Source organism: Cygnus atratus, chromosome 7, assembly GCF_013377495.2.
Source record: "Cygnus atratus isolate AKBS03 ecotype Queensland, Australia chromosome 7, CAtr_DNAZoo_HiC_assembly, whole genome shotgun sequence".
Classification (NCBI taxonomy): Eukaryota; Metazoa; Chordata; class Aves; order Anseriformes; family Anatidae; genus Cygnus; species Cygnus atratus.
The window spans coordinates 17,505,051-17,527,586 of record NC_066368.1 but is presented as its reverse complement, the minus strand read 5'-3'; the positions used below and the strand labels follow the sequence as shown (position 1 = coordinate 17,527,586).

The 22,536-nt window shown below is 38.9% G+C and overlaps 2 protein-coding genes across 3 annotated transcripts in view; both read left to right on the top strand.

Moving 5' to 3' along the window:
- Positions 1–3,010, top strand: part of LOC118248789 (uncharacterized) — a 56,740-nt gene extending 53,730 nt beyond the window's left edge. The window contains exons 6-7 of one of the 2 annotated variants that reach the window (XM_035548109.2): positions 2,414–2,469; positions 2,539–3,010. In XM_035548109.2, the coding sequence (XP_035404002.1) occupies positions 2,414–2,469; positions 2,539–2,551 (69 nt within the window). In that variant the 3' untranslated portion in view covers positions 2,552–3,010. Of the gene's footprint in view, positions 1–2,413 lie in introns of both variants that reach the window. The other variant, XR_004778872.2, reaches the window with a different exon arrangement.
- Positions 3,011–3,569: 559 nt separating this feature from the next.
- TNKS2 (tankyrase 2) overlaps positions 3,570–22,536 on the top strand; it is a 29,232-nt gene continuing 10,265 nt past the window's right edge. Inside the window, exons 1-17 of the mRNA XM_035548326.2 lie at positions 3,570–3,999; positions 9,558–9,782; positions 10,804–10,899; positions 11,229–11,265; positions 11,579–11,654; positions 12,839–12,933; positions 14,119–14,185; positions 15,683–15,869; positions 17,063–17,184; positions 17,672–17,763; positions 17,846–17,924; positions 18,928–19,099; positions 19,808–19,887; positions 20,292–20,437; positions 20,856–21,021; positions 21,309–21,528; positions 21,922–22,031. Coding sequence (XP_035404219.1) covers positions 3,798–3,999; positions 9,558–9,782; positions 10,804–10,899; positions 11,229–11,265; positions 11,579–11,654; positions 12,839–12,933; positions 14,119–14,185; positions 15,683–15,869; positions 17,063–17,184; positions 17,672–17,763; positions 17,846–17,924; positions 18,928–19,099; positions 19,808–19,887; positions 20,292–20,437; positions 20,856–21,021; positions 21,309–21,528; positions 21,922–22,031 — 2,172 coding nt within the window. The 5' untranslated portion in view covers positions 3,570–3,797. The remainder of the gene's footprint in view (positions 4,000–9,557; positions 9,783–10,803; positions 10,900–11,228; positions 11,266–11,578; positions 11,655–12,838; positions 12,934–14,118; positions 14,186–15,682; positions 15,870–17,062; positions 17,185–17,671; positions 17,764–17,845; positions 17,925–18,927; positions 19,100–19,807; positions 19,888–20,291; positions 20,438–20,855; positions 21,022–21,308; positions 21,529–21,921; positions 22,032–22,536) is intronic.

The following is a 22,536-nucleotide window of genomic DNA, read 5'->3' as shown; positions in this document are numbered from 1 at the left end:
TTATCATACCTCAGAGATATAAATGGATATGTTTTGCTAGCATCCCTAGTCAATGCCTATCTTTGGCTCTACTCCTCTACTGCTGCTTGTGGCTTTCTTCCTAACAACAAATAACAATTCTCCAGGCCTCTGCCATGTTCCCATGCTGGCAATCCACGTACTTTGGTTTTGTACGTGCAGAGTCTGTGCTTTTATAAAAGCTCTCTGTCTTCCCAGACATGTTTGAGGCACTACAGAAAAACAAACAAAAGCTCCCTTTAAGCCCTCCATGTATGTGTCTGCCTAGTAGCCTCTGATGGGAAAACTGGAATAATTTTAAAGATGTCACAAGAATCCAATTCAGGATTAAAGGCTTTTTTTTCTTTTTTTCTTTTTATATATATATATTTTTTTAAGTAATCTAGTTTCCATGAATTCCAACATGCTTTTCTGTGCTTTTGGTGTCAGGAACACAAGCTTCTCCCTACCGCTAACAAGAATCTTCCCTAAATGTATCATGTGAACTGTCATCTTCACAGCTGGTCACCGTGTTGCTGAACAGTTCTCATGGTTGCTGCATACACAGATACAACATTTCAATGACTACATCGCCTACCATTACAGCTTGTCAGCACTGCAGTTGTAGCCCCATCTCCTGGAGGGACCACTTGGCTATGTATTCGATCGTCTCTGCGATGCTCATTCTCAGTATCTCCAAGTTTCCTTTCATTTTATTGTGTTTTTTTTCCTCTTTGTTTTTTCCAGAACAATATTTTATATTTTCCACTTTACCTCCACCTGCTGGTAAAACGAAGCTGGCCCATACAAAACCAGTAACTACAGAGATGGACTGGCAGGGGAAAGGAACTAGCTCCTGCTTGTTTAAGATGCGTAGCCAAAATACCTGATAGATAGGATGCGAAGGGGAAGGAGAAAGTTAAGTTCCTTTAAAGCAGTGGTTGTGCCTATATCCACTGTTGTACAGCTGTACTGCTTTCATTTTGTGGTATGCTCTTATTATTAAGTTGATCACTCTATTTTTAAAAACTAGTTTGCACTGACAAAGTCTCTGTTCATAGTTTTAAAAATTTAGTAACTAAACAGCAGGCCACTTCTCTTCAAAATTATCTATTTTCTTTATTTCTTTATAGGCATGTTTTATAATGTCCTGATGTACAGCATTAATGACTGTTGAATTTTTGGTTTGGTTGTTTTGCCAAGTCTCACCCAGAAATACTTCAAAAGGAGTAGATTTTGGAATTCTTTGGCAATAAGTTAAATGTCTGACCACTTGAAGTGTCCTACTAATTTTACTTTGCATCCTAAAGAAAGGCAAACCACTAAGGAAACGGTTAGGAAGCGCTGAGAAGTCCTCACGCAGCCAAGGGCTGGGAGGCGAGGGCCGGGCCAGCCCTGGGCCTACGAGGAGGCCTAACCAGGCCGCGTGTACCCAACCTCCCCTTTTCTTTCTTGCCCTCTAGCGACCAACCAAGCATGCTTCTAAATAAATTGCTCAAGGACCCGTAAAAATACTCTAATGTCTCTATTAGAGCAGGCCATGCCACTGAAATAAATGTGAGGCAGAGGTAGAGCTACTGGTACATCACAAATTACAGCCCCAAAATGGCAGTCACGGGTCTGTGAGGTGCTAATGGCGAGCCTCTTGGGTGGTGCTGGTAACAGTGGAGCCACAGCCCCTGCTTTCTCTAGAAAAAGCCCAACAGAAGACCAAAAGACACCGCTGAATTTTACAGATTATTATCTCATAAAAGAAATAAAATAAAAGATTTTACGTAATGTGAATCTGAAAAGTCAGGGCGACGGATTCAGGATTCGTCCGCCAATCCGGAAAGTTGGTAAGTCTTTGACTCACTGAACTCAAGGCTAATTGAATCCTGCTCTTGGAGTATGTTTTAAAATAATTTTCCATTCAGAGAGACCTGCCATAGTTTTACACTCCAGTTGTCAGGAAGCCATACTGGGAAAGGAAGTTAGGCTATAGGTGATTTAGAAAAAATAGCATTTTTCTAGCTTAACAATGTAGAAAGAAGTTCTTTATTTTAGATCCAAAATAGCATATATTTTATAGTCAAGGTCTTCTTTGAACTCTCATTTATCTCCATTAGCATTTCATAATAGCTTTTGCCAAAGAAAGAAACATAGCTAGAGTTCATATTGAACTAGTGAAAATAAGTTCTAGTTCTTCTTTAGAGGGCCTGGGCAGCACGAAGTGTTTGTATGGACACAGACATTTACACTTCTGCAGACACACAACCCCTTCTTCTGCTTTGAAACAGAAACAGACAATTTCAAGATAATGCATTTGCTATTTCTGCCATCGGCATGAAGAAGGGGTAAGAATGCAAAAGCTTGTCTTTTTTTTTTTTTTCCAACTACACTAATAAGACTAATAAAATATATTTTCTCTCTACAGATCCTGTTTTTCTACACTTCTAACATCACGGAGATGACACTCTTTACATGGGTAAAGTGAGAAGCATTTCTTAGGAGTGTCTTGTGATTTCTTTTCCGCTTATAGACTGCCTGCTTTTTTGCCAGATGTAATAAATAAATACGTCAGGCTTCTCTGAGATGCTTTGGCACATGCCCTCACCAGAAGAACTGGGGCTCACAGGGAAGACATGGTAACTCTCATTTCCCACCTGCACCACACCAGGAGGTGCCTGGGGTCAAATGGCATCCCCACTGACACCACCTCTCCGAAACCTCATGTTTTGAAGAGGAAAGATGATGCAGTGCTTTTCTGTCTCTGCAACAGGGCACTCATGACCTTCATCAAATACATTTTCCGAAGTGTTTTTATTTACATATTATAGCACAAGTAGAAAAATACATTTAAAATATTACCAAGTTAATCCCTTTCTAGTTAGCTTGTGACCCTTACGGGATGGAGAAAGATGTTCCATTTTTCTCCAAAACCATGAATTGGCAAAGTCAGCTAACAGTATATTCCAATCTCTTTTAACTTATGTTGTATTATTTCCAGTTTATAATTATTCAAGCACTTCCTTTTGAGAAATGTATTTTGCTACATAAATATGTAAGGATTTTCTTTGATGGCACCATGAAGTGCTTTGTATGAGAATGCAGTTTTTGTTGTGGAGAAGAAACATCTTGATCTACATTTGATTACTGTAAGCAGCAAGGGACTATTTATTCTCTTGTGGTACAGATCACTCGCTCTACATTTGCCTTTTTGAGCCCCAAATCGTCTCTTAAAAAGGAGAAGGGAGGTTTGTTTTGTCGTAGTTCCTCCCCAGCTTTGACAGAAGTGTAGAGAAAAACTGTTTCGCATGAACAGGAATCCAGTTTGGAATGGCGTTACACAATAATGGACTCTAGGGACGGGACAAGAGCCAGTAAGGAGGCAGGAGGAGTTCTGTGCAGAAGACGTCGCCGAGAGACCGGCAGCCCCCTCAACCCTGGCCCGCTCTGGGAGAGCAGGGGCAGCCCCAGGGGCCGAGCCAGAGCCTGCGCCCTCCCCCAGCCCTCACACGAGGCCCCGCGGCAGCGCTGCGCCGCCCTCTGCGCATGCCCAGCCCCTGGCTAGGCGCGTGCGCTCTGCGCCGGGTGCCCGCCCCTTCCTGCTGCAGCGAGGCCGAGGGCGGCGGTGCTGCTGCTACTGCTGCCGCTGCTGTTACTGCTGCCGCTGCTGCGTCCGCTGCGTCCGCTGCGTCCGGACCCCTCCACCGCCATGCGCCGGGCCCTGCGCCCCGCCCCGCGCTCCGCGCCGAGGGCCGCCGCCGAGGGCCGCGGGTTGTGAGCGGGGAGCCGCGGGCTGCTGGGCCCGGCCCGGCATGGCGGGGCGGCGGTGCGCGGGCGGCGCGGCCGCCTTGGCTGAAGCTCCGGGCTGCGGAGCGGCGACGGAGCCGGCCCGGGAGCTGTTCGAGGCCTGCAGGAACGGGGACGTGGAGCGGGTCAAGCGGCTGGTGCGGCCCGAGAACGTCAACAGCCGGGACACGGCGGGCAGGAAGTCCAGCCCGCTGCACTTCGCCGCAGGTACCGGCCGGGGGCCGCCCCGCCTGCCTGGGCAACGCCGGGGCTCGGTGCTGGGTGGCCGTGGTGTGGGCTGACAGCATGGGCAGGTGATCGCGGCCCCCGGACCGCCTCTGTCGGCTTCAGCAGCCCTGTTTATTTTTAGGGTTTCGCCCACGGAGGGTGGCTGTCGGAGAACTGGGTTTCTAAGTTTTCGCGTCCTTATCGGTAACAAACAGGCTTTGTTAATTCAGCACTTAAAAGGCAAATAACTGACATCACAGAGCAACTGCTTCTGCTGGTCGCTGGCCAGAAGATTGTCTACCACCTTTTCAGACAAAGGCTTGATTGTGGCGGTTGTTTTCGTGTTGTTCCTCCTGGTTGCACTGCAGTGTGAGGCGCAGGACCCTAAGGCGGGCTGGGTGCGAGAGGCAGCAGCTGCTTTTTAGCTAAGCAATATGGATAACTGATAAAGATGTTCATTTTTTCATTGAGTTATTTTGGAGAAGGTTTCTAATTAAGATGCCGCTTTTCCTCATTCAGCAGAATTAATGGATCTAAGTTCCTGCGAGCCTCCTTTGCAGGACAGCTGCATTTCGCAGACTTAAGATACTTGAGCAGCAACAGAGCCCAGGGGACAACTTAAAATATCCTGTCAGAGGAAAACAATTTTGCAGCTATGTTTCTATAAGTTTGTCCTGCCTGTTCACTGATAAGCTGTGAATTTCTAAATGAGTTTGCTTCACAGCCTTTTGGAGAAGCAGGAGGTTGTTGTTTTTGTTTTGTTAGTTTGCTTTTTGTGCCTAAGGTGTTTCTCGTACAATGTAGTGATCTAGTTTACCTTTCTGGACAACAGCGGTCTGTTTGGGCTTTAAAAAAACAGAGCTTCAGATCTATAGAAAACTTTTTCTTTAAAAAAATAAATAGCAGCCAGTTCATGTATCTGTTGGACTTCTGACACTAAGCAGGGTGGTGTGTGTAAGTGGGAGAGGCCATGGCCCTGCTTATGTCTATTTCAGACTTGATACAGAGAAATGAATTGGCTTTCTCGCAAGACTGAAGGGTACGCCAAAAGTTTCTGGTTAAAATGTGATGTAGAATAAATGCATAATTTCTTGATTTAGTGCTCTGCCACTGCTTCAGATCACTCATTGTTGTCAGCATACCTGCAGTAGACTCAGTTTTGGAAGATGGACATAAGCAGCTCCTGGATTTGGGGTTGTTTTTGTTTTGATTTGCTTTTCCATGTTATTCACAGTTTGAGTAATTCTTTGTCTCTTGAGTCTGAAGGAATTACATTCCAGGAAATAAAAGCAAAAGTCTGTTGTATTTTTGCTTTGTTTAGCCTAGGTGTGTGTTCTTAGAAAATATGTTACAAAACTTCTCTGACTAGTTTCATTCAGTTACAAGACTTTGTTTTATGGAAGAGGTGGAGCAGAACTATGAAGATAGTTTTCTTACTGCTTTTTTTCCTCTTTTTGGGGCAATCTGGGACCTGAACTTGGGTTTCGTTTTTAATGACTTTGCCCGGACCTTTTTTCCCTTACCTAGCAACTTAAAGAGAAAAAGGGTTTCATTTTACACGTGTCATTTTGTATAGGAGACTTTTAAAATACCTTTCTTCTTTAAAAAAAAAAAAAAAAAAGTTTTCCCTGGGAGAGCTTGTCTTTATTAGAAGTAATACATATTGGGGTCTTGATTGCTCTCTGGGTTTTTGTAGCACACAGCAGCCCACCAGCCTTTGCAACGTGGTGGGCTCAATATTCTCTCACCATTAGCTGCGTGTGTTTACTCAAGGGCAGTCAATCCCTTTCATCGTCAGCAGTGTATTGTCAAACTGACAGTATCATAATGTTTTGGGGACTTATCAATACCAAAATGCCCTTCCTGCAAGATAAAATTCATCCAAAAAAAACCCACAGACAGCTGGGGCAGTGTCAGTGGAGAAGAATGAGAGCTCAGTTGTTTGTGTAGCTTATCCTGTCAGAATTAAGTGAATGTCAATTATGACATTATCTATACAGATGCACAGGCAAGTTTCTGTGGTGATTAATATCGAGTATTTGTCAATTAAAAGTTTGTAACTTTTCAGAGGAACAAGTGCAGTGAGCTGCTCAGCTGATGTAGGTGGGAGAAGGGAGGCAGCTGAGGGCCCCTGGTAGCTCTGCTACTTTGCAGTAAGAAATAGTGTTTGTGATAATTAGATTGGTTATCTTGCACAGGAGCAAGCTGTGATTCCGTTTAGTTGGTATTCTGGTGGGAGCTTGAGAGACACAAAAAAATTTAGAAATGACATTAAAAAAAAAAAAGTATTAAAACCGTTCTTGCAGCAGTGGACTAGCAGCAAAGAGGAACTGTTTCTGTCGGCAGTGGCTCCTGCCTGTGTCAGCACGGGCTGTCCTCTCTCTCCACTCACAGTGAAAGCAGGAGAGGCCATTGTACAGAGTTTGGCCGCCTCCTCTGTACACATACATCCTGTGGAAAATACTTCTGTTTCCATTTGTGGTGCCCTCTTGTACAAATGCTTCCCCGGAGCAGTGAGGAGTCCCTGCTGCGTGCTCCTTGCTGAAGTGCAGTTACAGAAATTGGTCTGATGCAGGTGATCCCATCTCAACATTAAAATAACAGCAGGTAGTTTGGAGATGTTGCTGTCCTTTTTGGGGGTGTATTTCAATTGGATGCTGGCTTTGCACTGAGAGAAGCTATGGGTAGCTCATGAATTGTCTGATTGAACTGATGTGCTAACCAGAGGGCTCCCAGGTGAGTTCTCCTCACTGGTAGGGAGGCTTACCGCAGCTCATTGTCCGTATTGGTATTGATTCCTGCTCAGGCTGGTGGCTGTATTCAAAATGGTGGCTATACACCACAGCTGTGAGGGACAGGAACGCATTCTGCACAAGAATGAGTGATGTTTATCCCCCAGACTTGTAACTTCTAGACAGAAAGTTGGATCAGAGACTTTTCTAACATAGCTAAAGCGGTTTCTGGAAAACGTTCTTTGGGTACCAAAAGAAGATACCAAGCAGTCTGTTATCAAATAGCAGCTTTGAAAATGTGTTTGCAGGACTGTGGCACTTGTGAAAAGTCTACTCTGAATAGATACTGTAAGAATTTAGCAAATTTTCATTATGCATTCAGCCTAGAAAGAGAATTTCTGGAATTTTTGAAGATGCAGGAAAAATTTAAGAGAACCTATGTAAGAAAAATAAGAGTACTTATGATATCTAGTTACAAAAGCTAGATTTAAGAATAGTAAAATATGCTACGTATAGTTTAATACATAAGTGATTTGTCTGCACGGGTATATATTGTATAGGTACTAATTTTGTGGGGCAGCAGAAATAGGCATTCGTGTGCTGTGAATATGGCTTACTGAGCCCGTGCAGATAAATTGGTTTTGCACGGCTTGCAGGTCTGACCCAGTGCGCACCTAAGTGTGCTGACCTCCTGTTCTATGTTAGGACAGGCCAGGTGCCTTCTGTTGATTATAATACAGTAACCGTAACACTGAGAGCGAACAGTGAATCTGAGGTACAGGATGTGGCTCTTCAGAGGTTAAGGTGCTAGCATGCTGAGGTTGGCGTTACTAAGAATGTATTCTGAAGAATCGAAACGCATCACCAGTACGGTATTGTGCCTGTTGCTGTACTTTGGAGTTCATTCTGAGGTTAGAAAGTATCACAAATCTCTTTTATAACGATGAGAACTTCATGGGGCACGTGGGGAATGTTTGAGGGAGGAGGAGGAAAGATGCGTTCGTGGCCTGCCTTTGGCACGTACAGCTTCCCTACAGAATCTCCTCTCGGCATGGCTAGCTGATTACGTTTGTAGACTTTGAACAATGAAAAGAATAGGATTGCAGATTCCAGAAATGGTTTTAAATTGCAATATTTGTTTTTTGAGCTGTTAGCAGCGGAAGTGAAAGTGCTTCGTGGTCCGGGATTTCAGCTGCTGTCAGTCTGTGAGAAGGGTCAACCAAATAGTTAGGTTTATTGAAGAACACGCTGTGAGAGTGTTTGGTTGCAACAAAACTAAAGCCAAAAAGTTCAGTTGTAACTAAAACATACTTCAACGATTTTGTTATTGAAATGCTGTGTAGTTGTCAGGAATAAACATAATTTCTAGGTTCTGCTTGCCTTGTCCTCTGTCTACCTGCTGAGGGTGGTTGGATGATGGCCAAAGTTGAAGTTCAAATTCACTAGCTCAGAGTACACTGGTGTTTGCAGCTGGAGGATTATTTGGTTTGAGATGAAGCTCAAGTGAGGAGACATCCCCCACCAGTTCTTGACCTCTTCAGGAAAACGGTTTGTAACTCAGGTATTTAAAGCACAGGAGTCTGGCATGCATGGGACGTTTCCCAGCAGGTACCTGGCACAAGTCTGATACATACCAATATATGGCTCTTGCCTGTGCTCGCAGTCCCCAAGACCCAAGCAGGCCTTCGTGAAGCCTTTGAGGGAATGTTTCAGGCAGCGTCCTTTAGAACACAGGTGTATAGGCACGGTAGCTATAAGCAGAATTCCTAAGTCGTGCTGGCTTCTTGTAAAGGTACTGAAGAAAACATGGATACGTTTGGTAATAGTTTGAGATACTGCAATATTTGCTGTTATATAAATGTGTGAGATACAGATGAAGTTAAATATTAGTAGCCATAGAATTGGCTTGGAACAGCAATTATCTTATTTAGAATACGTTTCTAGCCCAAAATCAGCATATTTTTTGCTGTCCAGTAACTTGAATGACAGGATCGTAAAATTGCCTCAGAATGTGTGAGAGCGTTTTTGTGTTTCGGTCACAATCGAATATTCATAGTCAGATTATGGATCACTTAAAATAGACTTTATGGACATCTTTCAGTTACGGTTGTGCATTTCTATAATATATTTCATCTATGGAGTATGGTCGGTCTCAGATAAACTTTTTTACCTTCCGAAGGATTTTCTTAAGTGATCGTTTCAAAGATGGCAACTGTGTGTGCATTATGTTAATTAATCTTCAGAAAGCAGATAGCCATGCTGATGGTTTTAACTTGTAATCAGTGCTGTGCTTGCTTGTTTTTTATAAAAAAAAGTAATGTAAAATAATTTTCATGCTATGTGATTTTTTTTTTAATTTAAATAATTTAAAATATAAATCATATATGCATTGGCTTGTAACCACTCACCACTCCTATTCCCTAAGCTCATCTATTGGTCCTTCTGCAAACTGGCTGCAGGTTGGCAGTGTTGTACAAAATATTGTTAGCTTTAATTACCATGTAAAATGACTGAAAAAGAGGTTTTGTTGTCAGTGTTCTGGTTTCTGTTGTTTTTCAAGAAGCTGTTGACTCGTGGGAGTTCTACCAAAATACTAATTGTTCAAATCTTGAATATTGTTTTTCTACTGATTTTAATATAATTCGGGGGTTTTCAAAAATGGCTTTACCATGTAAATGCTCCTTTTGTAAGAAATGCCAGTTTGGATTTTTATTCAGAGAGAAAATCGTTAAATCTCGTTTTAATACGGGTGTGTGGGAGAAGGAGTTTTCTTCTCCAACATCTTTCATCCTTGGCAGATGAGACAAAGCTCTTTCTCTCTTCCAGGTTTTGGTCGGAAGGATGTAGTCGAATATTTACTTCAAAGTGGTGCCAATGTCCACGCACGAGATGATGGAGGTCTTATTCCTCTTCACAACGCTTGTTCTTTTGGACATGCCGAAGTTGTCAATCTTCTCTTACGGCACGGTGCAGATCCTAATGCTCGGGACAATTGGAATTACACTCCCCTTCACGAAGCTGCCATTAAGGGCAAGACAGATGTTTGCATTGGTAATTTTCTTGCACTTCTCCTGTGACTGACTTGTGTGTGTTTGTTTGTTTTTTTTTTTTACCACAAAATCAAGAATCATTTTTATTCTGTGAAATAAAAGACCATTTTTATTCTACGAAACAGTCAGTTTATAAGGATTAAAAATAAAAATCTTGTATAAGCTTAAATTCATATGTCAGTTTTATGAGGAACAAAGTAACTACAGTTTTTAGATCTGTTTTTGATAATTGCCTAAGTATATTAATTCATGTTGACATATTGGAGAAAAGCCTTAGTGATGGGATGGAGCTAGATTCTCTTCTGCTTCAGCCTAGACTCTTACATTGCCTTCTGCTGTTACTTACAGTGCAGTGGGAAGAATAAAACTGTTTTTTAATAATGGATTCATTCTGTCTCTTTACATTGCAGTCATGTTAAATTAGCTAAGGATATGAACTAAATTTAAACAAGCTGAGTACGTTATGTTGATGAGGTCTCTTGACTACGTAATTCTTAAGAGGTGGGAAGAGGTAGAAAGGTAGAGAGTTTGGGAAACTAGTTTTTTGATTGTGTCGTTTCCTCCAATATAATTTATTCATGAGCACATCTGGAGAGTAGCGTATATATAACCTGGTTGGTTTGTCCCCAATATCAGTGCAAGGTCGATGAAGATGTACAGCCTTCTACTGCTGTGTACTGTTTAGGGTATAGTCTCTACTGGTTTTGAAGTAGTGTGCTCTGGACCTAATGAGAAGTAGCTACTGTTTTTGGGGGGAGGAAAGGGGGACAGTCTCAGTTTTCCAACTGAAGTTGCCTCCTGCCAGTTTCTGATTGTTCCGATTCTTCTCTGCTCTTTTCTAATAAAATGTGGTTCACTAGTTAAACTGTTCACAGGTAGCATTATGGAATTCTGACATAAAGAAGTTAAGAGGGGAAGTTTGAAATGATAACTGGATTTTTTTGTGTTTGCTGCTTACAATATATCTCATAAGGCTTGTCATGTAGAACTGTTTTCTCATGAAAACCTTTTGCATTTTGAAGTATTGCTGCAGCATGGTGCTGAACCAACCATCCGGAACACAGATGGAAGAACAGCTTTGGATTTAGCAGACCCATCCGCAAAAGCAGTATTGACTGGTAAGTGATAATTTTTAGATTACTTTGACTAATAATGCTCCAATGAATTTAATGTTGGGGGGAGGGGTGGGGAGGGACAAAAAACAAACAAAAAAACTACAAATATACTGTATTACTTTTTCTCTGTTTTATAATTCTAATTAGAAAATTCCTATATGGCCTTATCATCTCATTTATGCGATACATTCTAGATAAATACTTCATTGTACTGGTTCAAAACTGGACTGTCAAATTTTGGAAGTCAATGATAAATAGTAAACTTCAACTTGGAAACTTAACATGTATGGATATTTATTTAACAACTAAAGAAACTCCCTTTTGTCTTCCAGGTGAATACAAGAAAGATGAACTCTTAGAAAGTGCCAGGTATGCATTTTAACGGAAACTTCTGAGGTTTAGTTATTTTCAGAATTGTATGGGGCTTTGTATGTTATGAATATGTTTATTCATGAGCTGGCATTCCATCTAGATACACAGCTTTATCTGTTTCTGTGAATAAAACAACAAAGATAATTACATAAACACATTTTTTTTGCTTTGCCCTTAATGCTGGCAATCCATAAGTAAATATATAACTTTAGAACAGATCTGCTGAACATTATAACAAGGAAAAACATAAAAGCATAAGCTGCTAATAATTGTAACAAAAAGAATGCCTGTTTCATATCTTGTTTTTCAGGAGTGGAAATGAAGAAAAGATGATGTCTCTTCTTACACCATTAAATGTTAACTGTCATGCGAGTGATGGCAGAAAGGTATTTTTGTTTAAAATTTGATTTAAAAACTTAGTTTCACACTTTTTGACCAGATTTTAAGAATGTTTTAACATAGATTCTATTTTGTTTAATATAGGTAGGGAAAAAAGATTGTATATCTCTAGTACCTGTCCGGTGTTTGTTTTTAAACCTTAAAAGGACTATGTAAGTATTTCCATGTGGGAGCAATAAACACACGGCTTTTCAGTTGGAACTTCAGCTTGACCTTCATATTTGCAGTGATAAAGAAGGGAGGTCTTTTCATAGACTCTTACAGTTATGAAGAAATACATGCAGGCCCCTTGCTTGTCATACACCCAAAGCAAGTTATTGTTGCTGTTTCAGAATGAGGTTATTCATCACTTTGGTAGTGGTATTGTTAAAGAACTACTTAAAAACGTTCAAAATCTCCATTTAAAAAAAAAATCATACCCTAGACTACTGAAGTTTCAGGTTATTAAATACCTTATTTTGGCATCCTTATTCTTCTTGTTAAATATGTGTACACTTTCCCTTAAGTTTTGTTGAAACAAATTTTTCTGTGCAAGGCTTTGTGGTAAGATACTGGGATTTCTGGAATACCTATACATCGCTATTTTCTCAGCTTATAATTGTGAGACTCATTCTCCTGGAACTGCACAAACTCATTGAGTTGATTGGTTTGTAAATGAAGAGGATAAGATTTTTCTTAGCTAATTTGTAACTCTGCCTTGACTGGTATTCTTGAATGCATCGGCTAGAAACAATTAGAAGCTAGTCTGTGGAGTGGGAGAACTTTAAAAAAAAAAAAAAAAAAAAAAACAACCTGTCATTTATCAGACATACCTTGTAAAGGCCATGTTAGTAGTTCCCCGTTAGCAAGGGACATAGTTTTTCCCAGCAAAGTTTATAGACAAAACACAAAAACGGATTGTGGGACTCAAATTTGTTAAGAGGGCCTTAATCCCGGAGCATATTAACAATGAAATAAATTCAGGATTTGTGTTATTAGGACTGTAAGAGTAGTCAATAAAGAATAAAAATAGTTACCAAATGTCAGATTCAAGCCCTCTGGTGTTTTTTTTAGTGTTACAAGTATTTTAAGGACTTCAGTAATTAGTCCTGTTAACAAGTTTTGAAAAAAAAAAAAAAAGGAAGAAATTTGATTTTGTGTTACTGATTACTTCTATGTTCTGTTGTTTCAGTCTACTCCTTTACATTTAGCAGCTGGATATAACCGTGTAAAAATAGTACAGCTGTTACTGCAACATGGAGCTGATGTACACGCTAAGGATAAGGGGTAGGTTCATTTTTCCTTTATTCAGAATGAACAGGAAATTCCCAAAATTGAGGTGAGGAATAGTAATAGAATTTCTAAGTCAAGACCATTAATCTTTCTGTCATGACAAAAATATTAAGTTGAGTCTTAAGACTTATAAAGCAGTAAAATCTAAATTGAGCTGACCACAGAATATGCTAGCTTTCAGGTATCACTCCTCAGTTTGTCTATTTTATAAATAAAATACTTCAATAAATCACTGAGGAGTCAGCAAATATTTTAAATGTTGAATCAGTCTTAATTTTCTTCATACATTTAAGTTTCTACACTTTTTTGCTAAGAATAATTAAAAATTGAAGATCCGTTTTCCAGAGGTTATGTTTGGACTACGTTTTTAAGTATTTGGTTATTATCTCAGGAAATGTAGCAATCATATCATATGGATGTGCTGAGTTTATTGACAGTTGCATAAAATATAATGAAAAACTTACTTTTAAAATGTGTATCTGTGTACATTAAAGATTATGGAAAGCAAACTTTCCTCTCAGTTTTCCTGAGATCACAACTACATAAATAGCTGTCTTATCAGGCATCTTTAAGTGTCCATTTGGTGTTTGAATTCACTTTTGTCATTTCTCCCTTACTAGCCTGCAGTGAAACAATTCGTTTTGGGCAATTTCTCACTTGCTTCCAAGACCATTCAGTTTGTGAGAGTATAAAGCTGGCTTTAAAACCATGGCAGCTCTGCTGTTACTACAGAATGTTGTACATTACTTAATGTACAGTTACTTAAACGGTAGCCAGTAAGGCTCCTTTAGTTTCCAAGGGAAAAGATAATCTTGCAGCAACGTCCTTACTGAAGAAGGAAGTAATGACTGTCACTCCTGAAAGGCTACTACAGTTAGTCCTTCCTGATTAGGGTTCCAAGTCTCAGAAAAGCACTTTTATTTGCAGTCAGACAGTACAATTAGTTTCTCATCTTATGGTCATTTTCAGTGTTTAGTGTTCCGAAAAATACTGATGGGTTTTTATGGGTTCTTCCTCAGTTTCTTATTTCCTCTCAACTCCGTTTAAACACCTCAGATGCCGCTTTTTATAAAATGTTCGAGATGCAGTGTAGTGTTATTTGCACTGTTCTAGATATTTTGCATAGTTTGGAATTGAAATAGGAGTACTAAGATAATTTCCCCTTTCTCTCCTATGTAGAGATTTGGTGCCACTTCACAATGCCTGTTCCTATGGTCATTATGAAGTAACAGAGCTTCTAGTAAAGGTTGGTCTTCGAAAAAATAAAAATAGGTTGGATAATATTAAATAAGAACAGTTTACAATAGATCAAGGTTGCATATTTTTCGTTCGTTTTCAAAACTTGAAGAATGGATTCCTTTTGCTCTACATGTTAGTGGTTATCAAGCTAGAGCTGCAGAATCTTCTGTTTGCGAGGAAGCTTTCCCCTTATAAATGTGCTTTCAGTTTTTAACTCTCGTCTTCAAAGTTGAATGTTTTACCATCAAGTAAGTACTACTGCTCTCAACCCTTCCACTCTTACTCATTAAAAAAGGGGGGAAAGGGAAAAAACAAAACAAAAAGTGAACAACATTGTGAATTAAACAATAGAAAAAATACTTCAGAAGACGGTATTAAGGGATTTTCAAAAAGAATACTGATAAAGATTGTGAACAATTTAACATTAAAATGTAATCAGTTTCTTGAGGGAACGAGCATTACAACATAAATTCTTGCCCACAATTATACCCCTCACCCCAAAGAAAAGGTAAATCAGCTTTTATAATATAAATGAACTCTTAGAACTGAATTGGCTTATCTGGATTATGTTAAACCCAAAGATAAAGTATGATGCGCATTAAACCAGGGGCTTCAAGATGTGCCCTGCAAAAATCTGTGCCATGAATGGATTTTTAGTACTTAAAGGGGGCTTATAAAAAAGACGGAGAACAACTTTTTACATGGGCCAGTTTTTTTTGTGTGTTTTGGTTTTGCTCCACAGGCCAGTTGTAGAGTGAACTTTACATCTGTGGCACTAGACATAAAAAGTTACCTATCCACTACTGCATGTCTTAACTGTTAGGCTACAGTTGTAATTCCTATTGGATTTGTGCTCCAGTGAATCTTTAATTATTTTTTGTTAGCACTACCGTGTTAACAGGAGCAATGGGAATGAGCATGTCTGGTCAGACTTGCTTACAGAAAGAACTCACAGTGCCTGGAGAAGAATTATGTAGATGTTAAATATCCAAGAGTATTACTTGCAGAACCTTGTACTTAACGTATTGATTCAAGATTGACTTTGAGTGTCTAGTGTCTGTTGGTTAGACATCTTGGCTGTCATTACTCAGGGGTATTTACAGAAGGTGTATTTATCTTAGTACAGGTGTTCACTGTAGACTTATTCTAGAGCAACAAGAAAAAGGAGCTTTTCCAGAGGTGACTCAGAGCAGGTGAATTAGGGTCTTTATCAGATGTGGCCTGTAGCAGAGCTCCTCTCTGATTTTTAGAGAAGAAAGTCTAGAGACCAGCCTGCCTTTGGCTTCTGTGAATACCTTTGAGACACTAGAGGATTAAAAACTGCAGTGTGCTGGAATATTCTGTTACATTGAAAATGAATGTCTGGAGAATGTCTTGGATACGGTTTGCATACAAGCTTTGATTTTTATTTTAACAGTCTACTGCATTGAAATGAATGACAGAAGCCTTTTTCTAATAATCTGTTTTTGATGTTGCATCTTTTTTTACCCCTTTCCTTTTCAAGCATGGAGCATGTGTGAATGCAATGGATCTGTGGCAATTCACTCCTCTGCATGAAGCAGCTTCTAAGAACAGGGTGGAAGTTTGTTCTCTTTTGTTAAGTTATGGTGCTGACCCAACACTGTTGAACTGTCACAACAAAAGCACCATTGATTTGGCTCCAACGCCCCAATTAAAAGAACGATTAGCATGTGAGTATAAAGTAAGATCAGTTTTGCAATTTTAGATTGTAATATGTGCTGAGGTTTCCTGCACAGTGAGCTGCCAGAAATGAGATCTGGAAAGTGCTTAGTTTACAAGTTAATTGGGCAATATTTGGTAGTACATTTCACTGTTTATAATTTGCAACTGTTAGATCTTCTAAACTAGAGGAGATACAGATTAGATGTTAGGTGGAAATTCTTTACTCAGAGGGTGGTGAGGCACAGGGACAAGTTGTCCAGAGAAGCTGGATGCCCCATCCCTGGAGGTGTTCAAGGCCAGGTTGGATGGGGCTTTGGGCAGCGTGATCTAGTGGAAGGTGTCTCTTCCCATGGCAGAGGTCTTGGAACTCAGTGGGCTTTAAGGTCCTTTCCAACCCAAGCCATTCTATGATTTTATAATTCTGTACATAGGTATTTACAATAATTGTATGGTCAGTTTTACAGTCAAGTGGTTGTGGTGGTTTTTATACCTTCGCTGAACGCACTTTCCCTCACAACCTCGCCAGTGTGCTTTTGTTTTCCACACGTAATCCTGTCATTGCATCAAGGCTGTTGAAATACTCATTTTTTTATTCCACTATAGTTTGTTGGAAGAAAGAAAAAACAGAATTGTTTAAAACGTGGAATGTGTTTTCAGTATGCCACAATCACCAAAAGTTCAAAGAAATTAATGAAAGGCATTGATTCTGTCCAGCGTACTAAATGGGTTGAGAAGAATGCCCTTATTCCGTCTTAGAGTGGACAAATAGTAACTTTCTGCGGTACATTGAAGTCAAATGTAGTATTTATCAATTATTTTCACACTGGCAACTAGAAATGGTTTTCCGAAGAGAGGTAACAAGTAAAGTTATCCTTTGACTGGTACATATGCAAAGAGTGGAACCTAGAACAGTGGTGAGTGAAATAGATCTTGTTCAGCCAGCGTGGATTTTTCTAGCTTTGGACTGGAAGCAAAGTGCATTCTTGTTATGTTTTAACTTAGCTAGTAAATTCTGTCAAGTGGTATAGAAGCTTTAAGTCTGAGTTGAAATTTTTGCACCATGGTCTGCTATGTGGGGAGAAGCCCCTTAAGTGTCCTACCAAGGAATGAAATGAATGTTTTATCTGAAACAATCAATATTCTTGATCCTTGTAGAGTTAAGGAATGTAACATCCTGTTATGTATTTATTTCTTTTTAAAGATGAATTCAAAGGTCACTCCTTGCTACAGGCTGCAAGAGAATCAGATGTAGCTCGTATAAAGAAACATCTTTCTTTGGAGACAGTGAACTTCAAGCACCCTCAAACACATGAGACAGCATTGGTAACGCTTCAGGATTTATTAATTATTTTGTATGTACTGTGGCTGGCCTAAATATAGTAGGCAATAGTTTAGAACTCGTGGTTTCATTGTCAAACAGTGTCATTCTGACCAACCTGGAACATGAAGTGTCCAGTTAAAAAAAAAAAAAAAGTTGTTTAATGTTAATGTTAAGACTAATATTGCCTGTTTTTTGTAAGTTATCTAAATTATTATTTTTTCTTTTCCATATAGTAATCTAATTTTTAGCAACACCAAGTTACACGTTAGCTTTGTTTGTAAAACTTTGCTTTCCAGCAATTAGTGAAGAGGGAATTTTGGAAAATACCAGAGCCCATGTGGAATCTCTTGAATTACAAAGAGAATTATCATTTCTTTTTCTGTTGCCCTTGCACACAACCAACTCTTTACTGCCAGCTGACTAACAAGTAGTAAAACCTTATGTTGCTAGCTAGTTATTAATGCTAGATTTTTTTAATGTGTTTTTCAGCACTGTGCTGCTGCATCTCCATATCCGAAGCGAAAACAAGTGTGTGAATTGCTACTGAGGAAAGGAGCCAACATCAATGAAAAAACAAAAGAGTGAGTGGTTACGAATGAATGCTCCTGTTTGTTTAGAAGATTTTGAAAAATACATTTTAAATTACTCTTCTTTTTTTTAAAGCTTCTTGACTCCTCTGCACGTGGCTTCAGAAAAAGCTCATAATGATGTTGTCGAAGTAGTTGTGAAACATGAAGCTAAGGTACAAGTTACTGTTCATACCTTTTGCTTAGGTTTAACTTTTGTATAGGTTTTCATAGCATGAGAATAATTTAGTAAAGTGTCTACTCTGCTCTCCAATTTGTTTTGAAAGTTTATATATTTATACACTTAAGACACAGACCACCAATCAATCTGTCAGTACAGCCCTGCACATTGAGGCATTGTCTTTATTCCTATTTTATAAGTTGCGTGGATGTAGTTCTTTTCACTGTTAACTGAAAACTCACAGAGCATGTTATGTGCCTTATTGTCCAGTAGCAATAATACTCTGCTTTTTTTTAAATAAAAATCCATGAACAAGAGGTTAGTCTGAACTGTAAAACAGGTAGACTTTGTGATGTTGTGTGCATTAAAAAAAGAGAATGTAGAAAGCAGATACTCTGTCATGCTCTGTAATTTTGGGCTTGAATTGGCTAAATTAGGAGTTGAAGCTTTTCCTTATGGAAATTTGGATACAGCCTGACTGCTGTGAACTTCATAGAGTGATGATCAAAATCCGTGGAACAGTATGGAATACAAGTAACCTTTGGGTACATAATTTTAAATTGTTAAACGCATCTTGGTTACCTTGATTGCAACACATGTGAAGTCTTTAATCTGAAAGACTACTGTTTAGCCAATATAGGCAAAAGCCATTTTACATACTGGCACAAAGGTTGTCTGTTGCCATGAGCAAAATTTTGGACTACGTCTGTATGTGGTAAAACTGCTGTAACTTTTTGTTCACACTGTGAATCATTCACATGATTCCTAAAAGAAGGCTATTTTTCCTCAGTAAATGCATTTATAACTTTATGAACAGCTTATATTTTAATGTTATCTTCTGAAATGTTGTGGCCTTTGAAAATATGCTGAAAATGTTGTTCTAATCAAATTAAGAAGAATACATATGAAGTTCTCCCAGGCTGTAATGAAAAAATACAATAAAAACAATGTTAGAAAAAAAATCTTAACACATTCTCAAGGTTCTGTTTTATTTTTAGGTTAATGCATTGGATAATCTTGGGCAGACCTCTCTTCACAGAGCGGCACATTGTGGTCACCTTCAGACGTGCAGGTTGCTGTTGAGTTCTGGATGTGATCCTTCCATTGTCTCTCTGCAGGGCTTTACAGCCTTACAGATGGGGACTGAAAGTGTGCAACAGCTACTACAAGGTACAATCGATTTATTCAAGATGTACTTAGGAAGCAATGTGAATTTAACTTGCCATTTCAAGTGCTGCAAGGAATAATAGTGAACGCAAAAAAAAGTACTTTCTACAATAGATAAAAACTGGTTTGGTTTGTGCAGTTCTTATTCTGTAACCACATGCACATGAAAAGGTCCTGCTTATAAGTAGGGTTAATGGTTTCATTTAATCTCTAGTGTTCAGGTGCAGATTTTCAGAGGTGCTCAGAATGTTTAATGGTATAGCCACCTGGAATTACTTTTGTAAAAGTCCTGACGTAGGGAGGGTAGAATCTTCTATGTAGAAAATGAGTTTCAAAGAAGTAGTTGCTGTGCATTTGTGAGCAGAGGCAGCGGGGTATATAGATTTTCATGAGTAAGGTTTAGTTTTTGTACACACAGGTAAGCTTCTTGTGATAGTCTGATTCTGAAACAGAATGCTTAATTGGTTCCACAATACTCCTATGTGGGTAGGAAGCATGTTGCTACAGGCAACTTTTTAAATACTGTTAGATAATAGCTATGGTTGTACATCTTTAAAAAAGAAAAAATTGTAATAATTCTAAAAAAAAATTGTCGATAACTTTTTTCATAAAATCCTTGATTTCTTTTAAATTCGTGAAATGCAGAAATGATTTCCTGTCTTAAATTCTTTCAAGTTACAGTTAGGTCATACAACTTCATTTATTTTGCAGAAGGTATCCCATTAGGTAATTCAGATGCAGATCGACAATTGCTGGAGGCTGCAAAAGCTGGAGATGTGGATACTGTAAAAGTAAGCTTAAAGCTGTCCTAAAAATAATTGGGAATTACATGCCAAACTATAATTTCTAAAAATAAGCAGATCAACAGCCCTTTACTGACTGTTTTAGAGTTACAATTCTTGTCATCTGTAGTTTTGTGCAATACAAAGGTTTTAGGTCAAAATGTAATGTTCACCACCTCCTAAAAGCTGTATTCTGTTCTTACATAAAAACTGGAAATAAGTCACAGGCGTGGATTTGGGAGGAGGGGGTAATTGTTTTTTCATGGGATACAACCTATGAAAAGTAAAGTTGTTATGTAAAAATAAATTTTAATGGAACTATTTTTCAAAATCAGATGTATAACAACATTTATTACAAAAAGTGTTCCTACATTACGTATAGTGATGTATATTTTGTCTGTTGGGTTTCACAGAAACTATGTACGGTTCAAAGTGTGAATTGCAGGGATATTGAAGGCCGTCAGTCTACACCACTTCATTTTGCGGCTGGATATAATAGGGTATCTGTTGTTGAATATCTTCTTCAGCATGGAGCTGATGTGCATGCAAAAGATAAGGGGTAAATACTCAAATTTATTATATATTTTCATGGCAGTTGTAACTGATGGTATCTGTCAGCTCTGATTATTGCTAGCTGATATGCATCCCGTTTTTCTTCAGATGCTTATTTGTTCTCAGGGACAGGTCTGTTACAGTGAAACTGTTCAGAATATCCAGAAAAACATTTTTGCAGTACTTGAGAGTAGATTGTTAAAAATTTTATACCTTGTGTTTTTAGCTTTCTTCAGTGCTACTGCTGATGGCGTTTATACTACTTTGGCAGCAGATATTCCTGCTGTATTAGACTACAGTGGAAAATCTAAATTAAAAAAGGGAGGGGGAAGGGTTATGGTTTAAGGTACATTGTGTTTTAGGTTTGTATCTCTTTGTGAAAAAAGATTTTAATTTTTAAGGTAACTTTAAACATTTTTTTCCAGCGGACTTGTCCCTTTACATAATGCTTGTTCATATGGTCATTATGAAGTTGCAGAACTGCTCGTTAAACATGGTGCAGTTGTCAATGTAGCTGACTTGTGGAAATTCACTCCCTTGCATGAAGCTGCAGCGAAAGGAAAATATGAGATATGCAAACTCCTATTACAGGTATTATGCATGCTGGGGGAGATTACTTTCTCTTATTTTCTGTTGAGCCTGAAATATGATTGTACTTCTTTGAGAAGTTGGCTTGTGGTTTCTAAATGACCGTAGGTAAACATTTTCAGTAGAAGGAATGCTATTTGCAAGTATGTTGTTCTTTATCACAATGTGTGGAAGGCTCTCTGAAAGAGTCAAGTGTATGTCAGAATAATTGTTCAATAAGGCATAAAATACCTAAGATGCAAAATGTTTATTCTGTTTATGTACTTACCATCTGGTTTTGATGTGCACAGCATGGAGCTGACCCCACAAAGAAAAACAGAGATGGAAATACTCCTTTAGACCTTGTTAAAGATGGTGATACTGATATTCAGGACCTACTTAGAGGAGATGCAGCGCTACTAGATGCTGCTAAGAAAGGTTGTTTGGCCCGGGTTAAAAAACTGTGTTCACCTGACAATGTCAACTGTCGGGACACACAAGGACGGCATTCAACACCACTACATTTAGCAGGTCAGCGTTTCGTTTAACTGATTGGTTTGGAGTTATTTGTAGTTATTGTCTGAGCTTACTATGTGTAAGCAAGCTTAAAAGTTTAGCCTCAAGCTAGAGGAATATGTATTTCTTTTTTTATTTAGAAAAAAAGTCCTTAATTTAGTATTTTATGCATATATTTCCAGTTCTCTCTAGCCCAAGAGTGTCTTTTATTGCTTATTGACAGAGGTTTTAAAATCAGATACTCTTAAATAGGGTGAAGCTGTCTTCACTGATAGATAATGAACTGTTTTCAGTGGGAACAACATAGTAACTTTAAAGCAATTTAAGTCAGTTCTAATTTCTCTGTAGCTTGTTGAAGGAGTTTTTAAAGGTTTATTGTATTTATTCTGTCCTTTTAAAACCTTCCAGCTGGTTACAACAATTTGGAGGTTGCAGAGTACCTGTTACAGCATGGAGCAGATGTGAATGCACAGGATAAAGGAGGTTTGATTCCTCTGCATAATGCTGCATCTTATGGGGTAAATGTCTTGGACTTCCATATGATTTATTTTACTAAAAAAAAAAAAAATACAATTCTTTGACAGCATATTGACAGCCAATTGACAGCCAATTTGACAGCATATTGACAGCCAATACTCTCCAGAAAGCTTTTGCTATCGAGTTGTAATATAATCTTTGCAAAAAAGTAATTCAATCGTAATAAGCTCATTGTTATAAGTGAGGGCTTCTTTGAATTTGTAAAGTAATGGTCTGAATTGCCAGAGCTGAGTTTTCTGAACATGAACGCTTGCAAGGCCAGCAGACTGAAAGGTGTTCCACAAAATGTATTTCCATACCTGTGCCGATTAGATCTTATCAACAAGATCTTACTTTCTCTTCTCTGGCTGGTGTTGAGACAATAGTTGTGTGTCGGGATCTTTGTGTTTGGATCGAGTCTTCAAGCAAAGCAGCTGGAGTACTTTCCAAACCAGAAATTTGAATTCAGGCGCTTTTCCCTTAGGTTCCCCTGGCCTTGGAATTCTG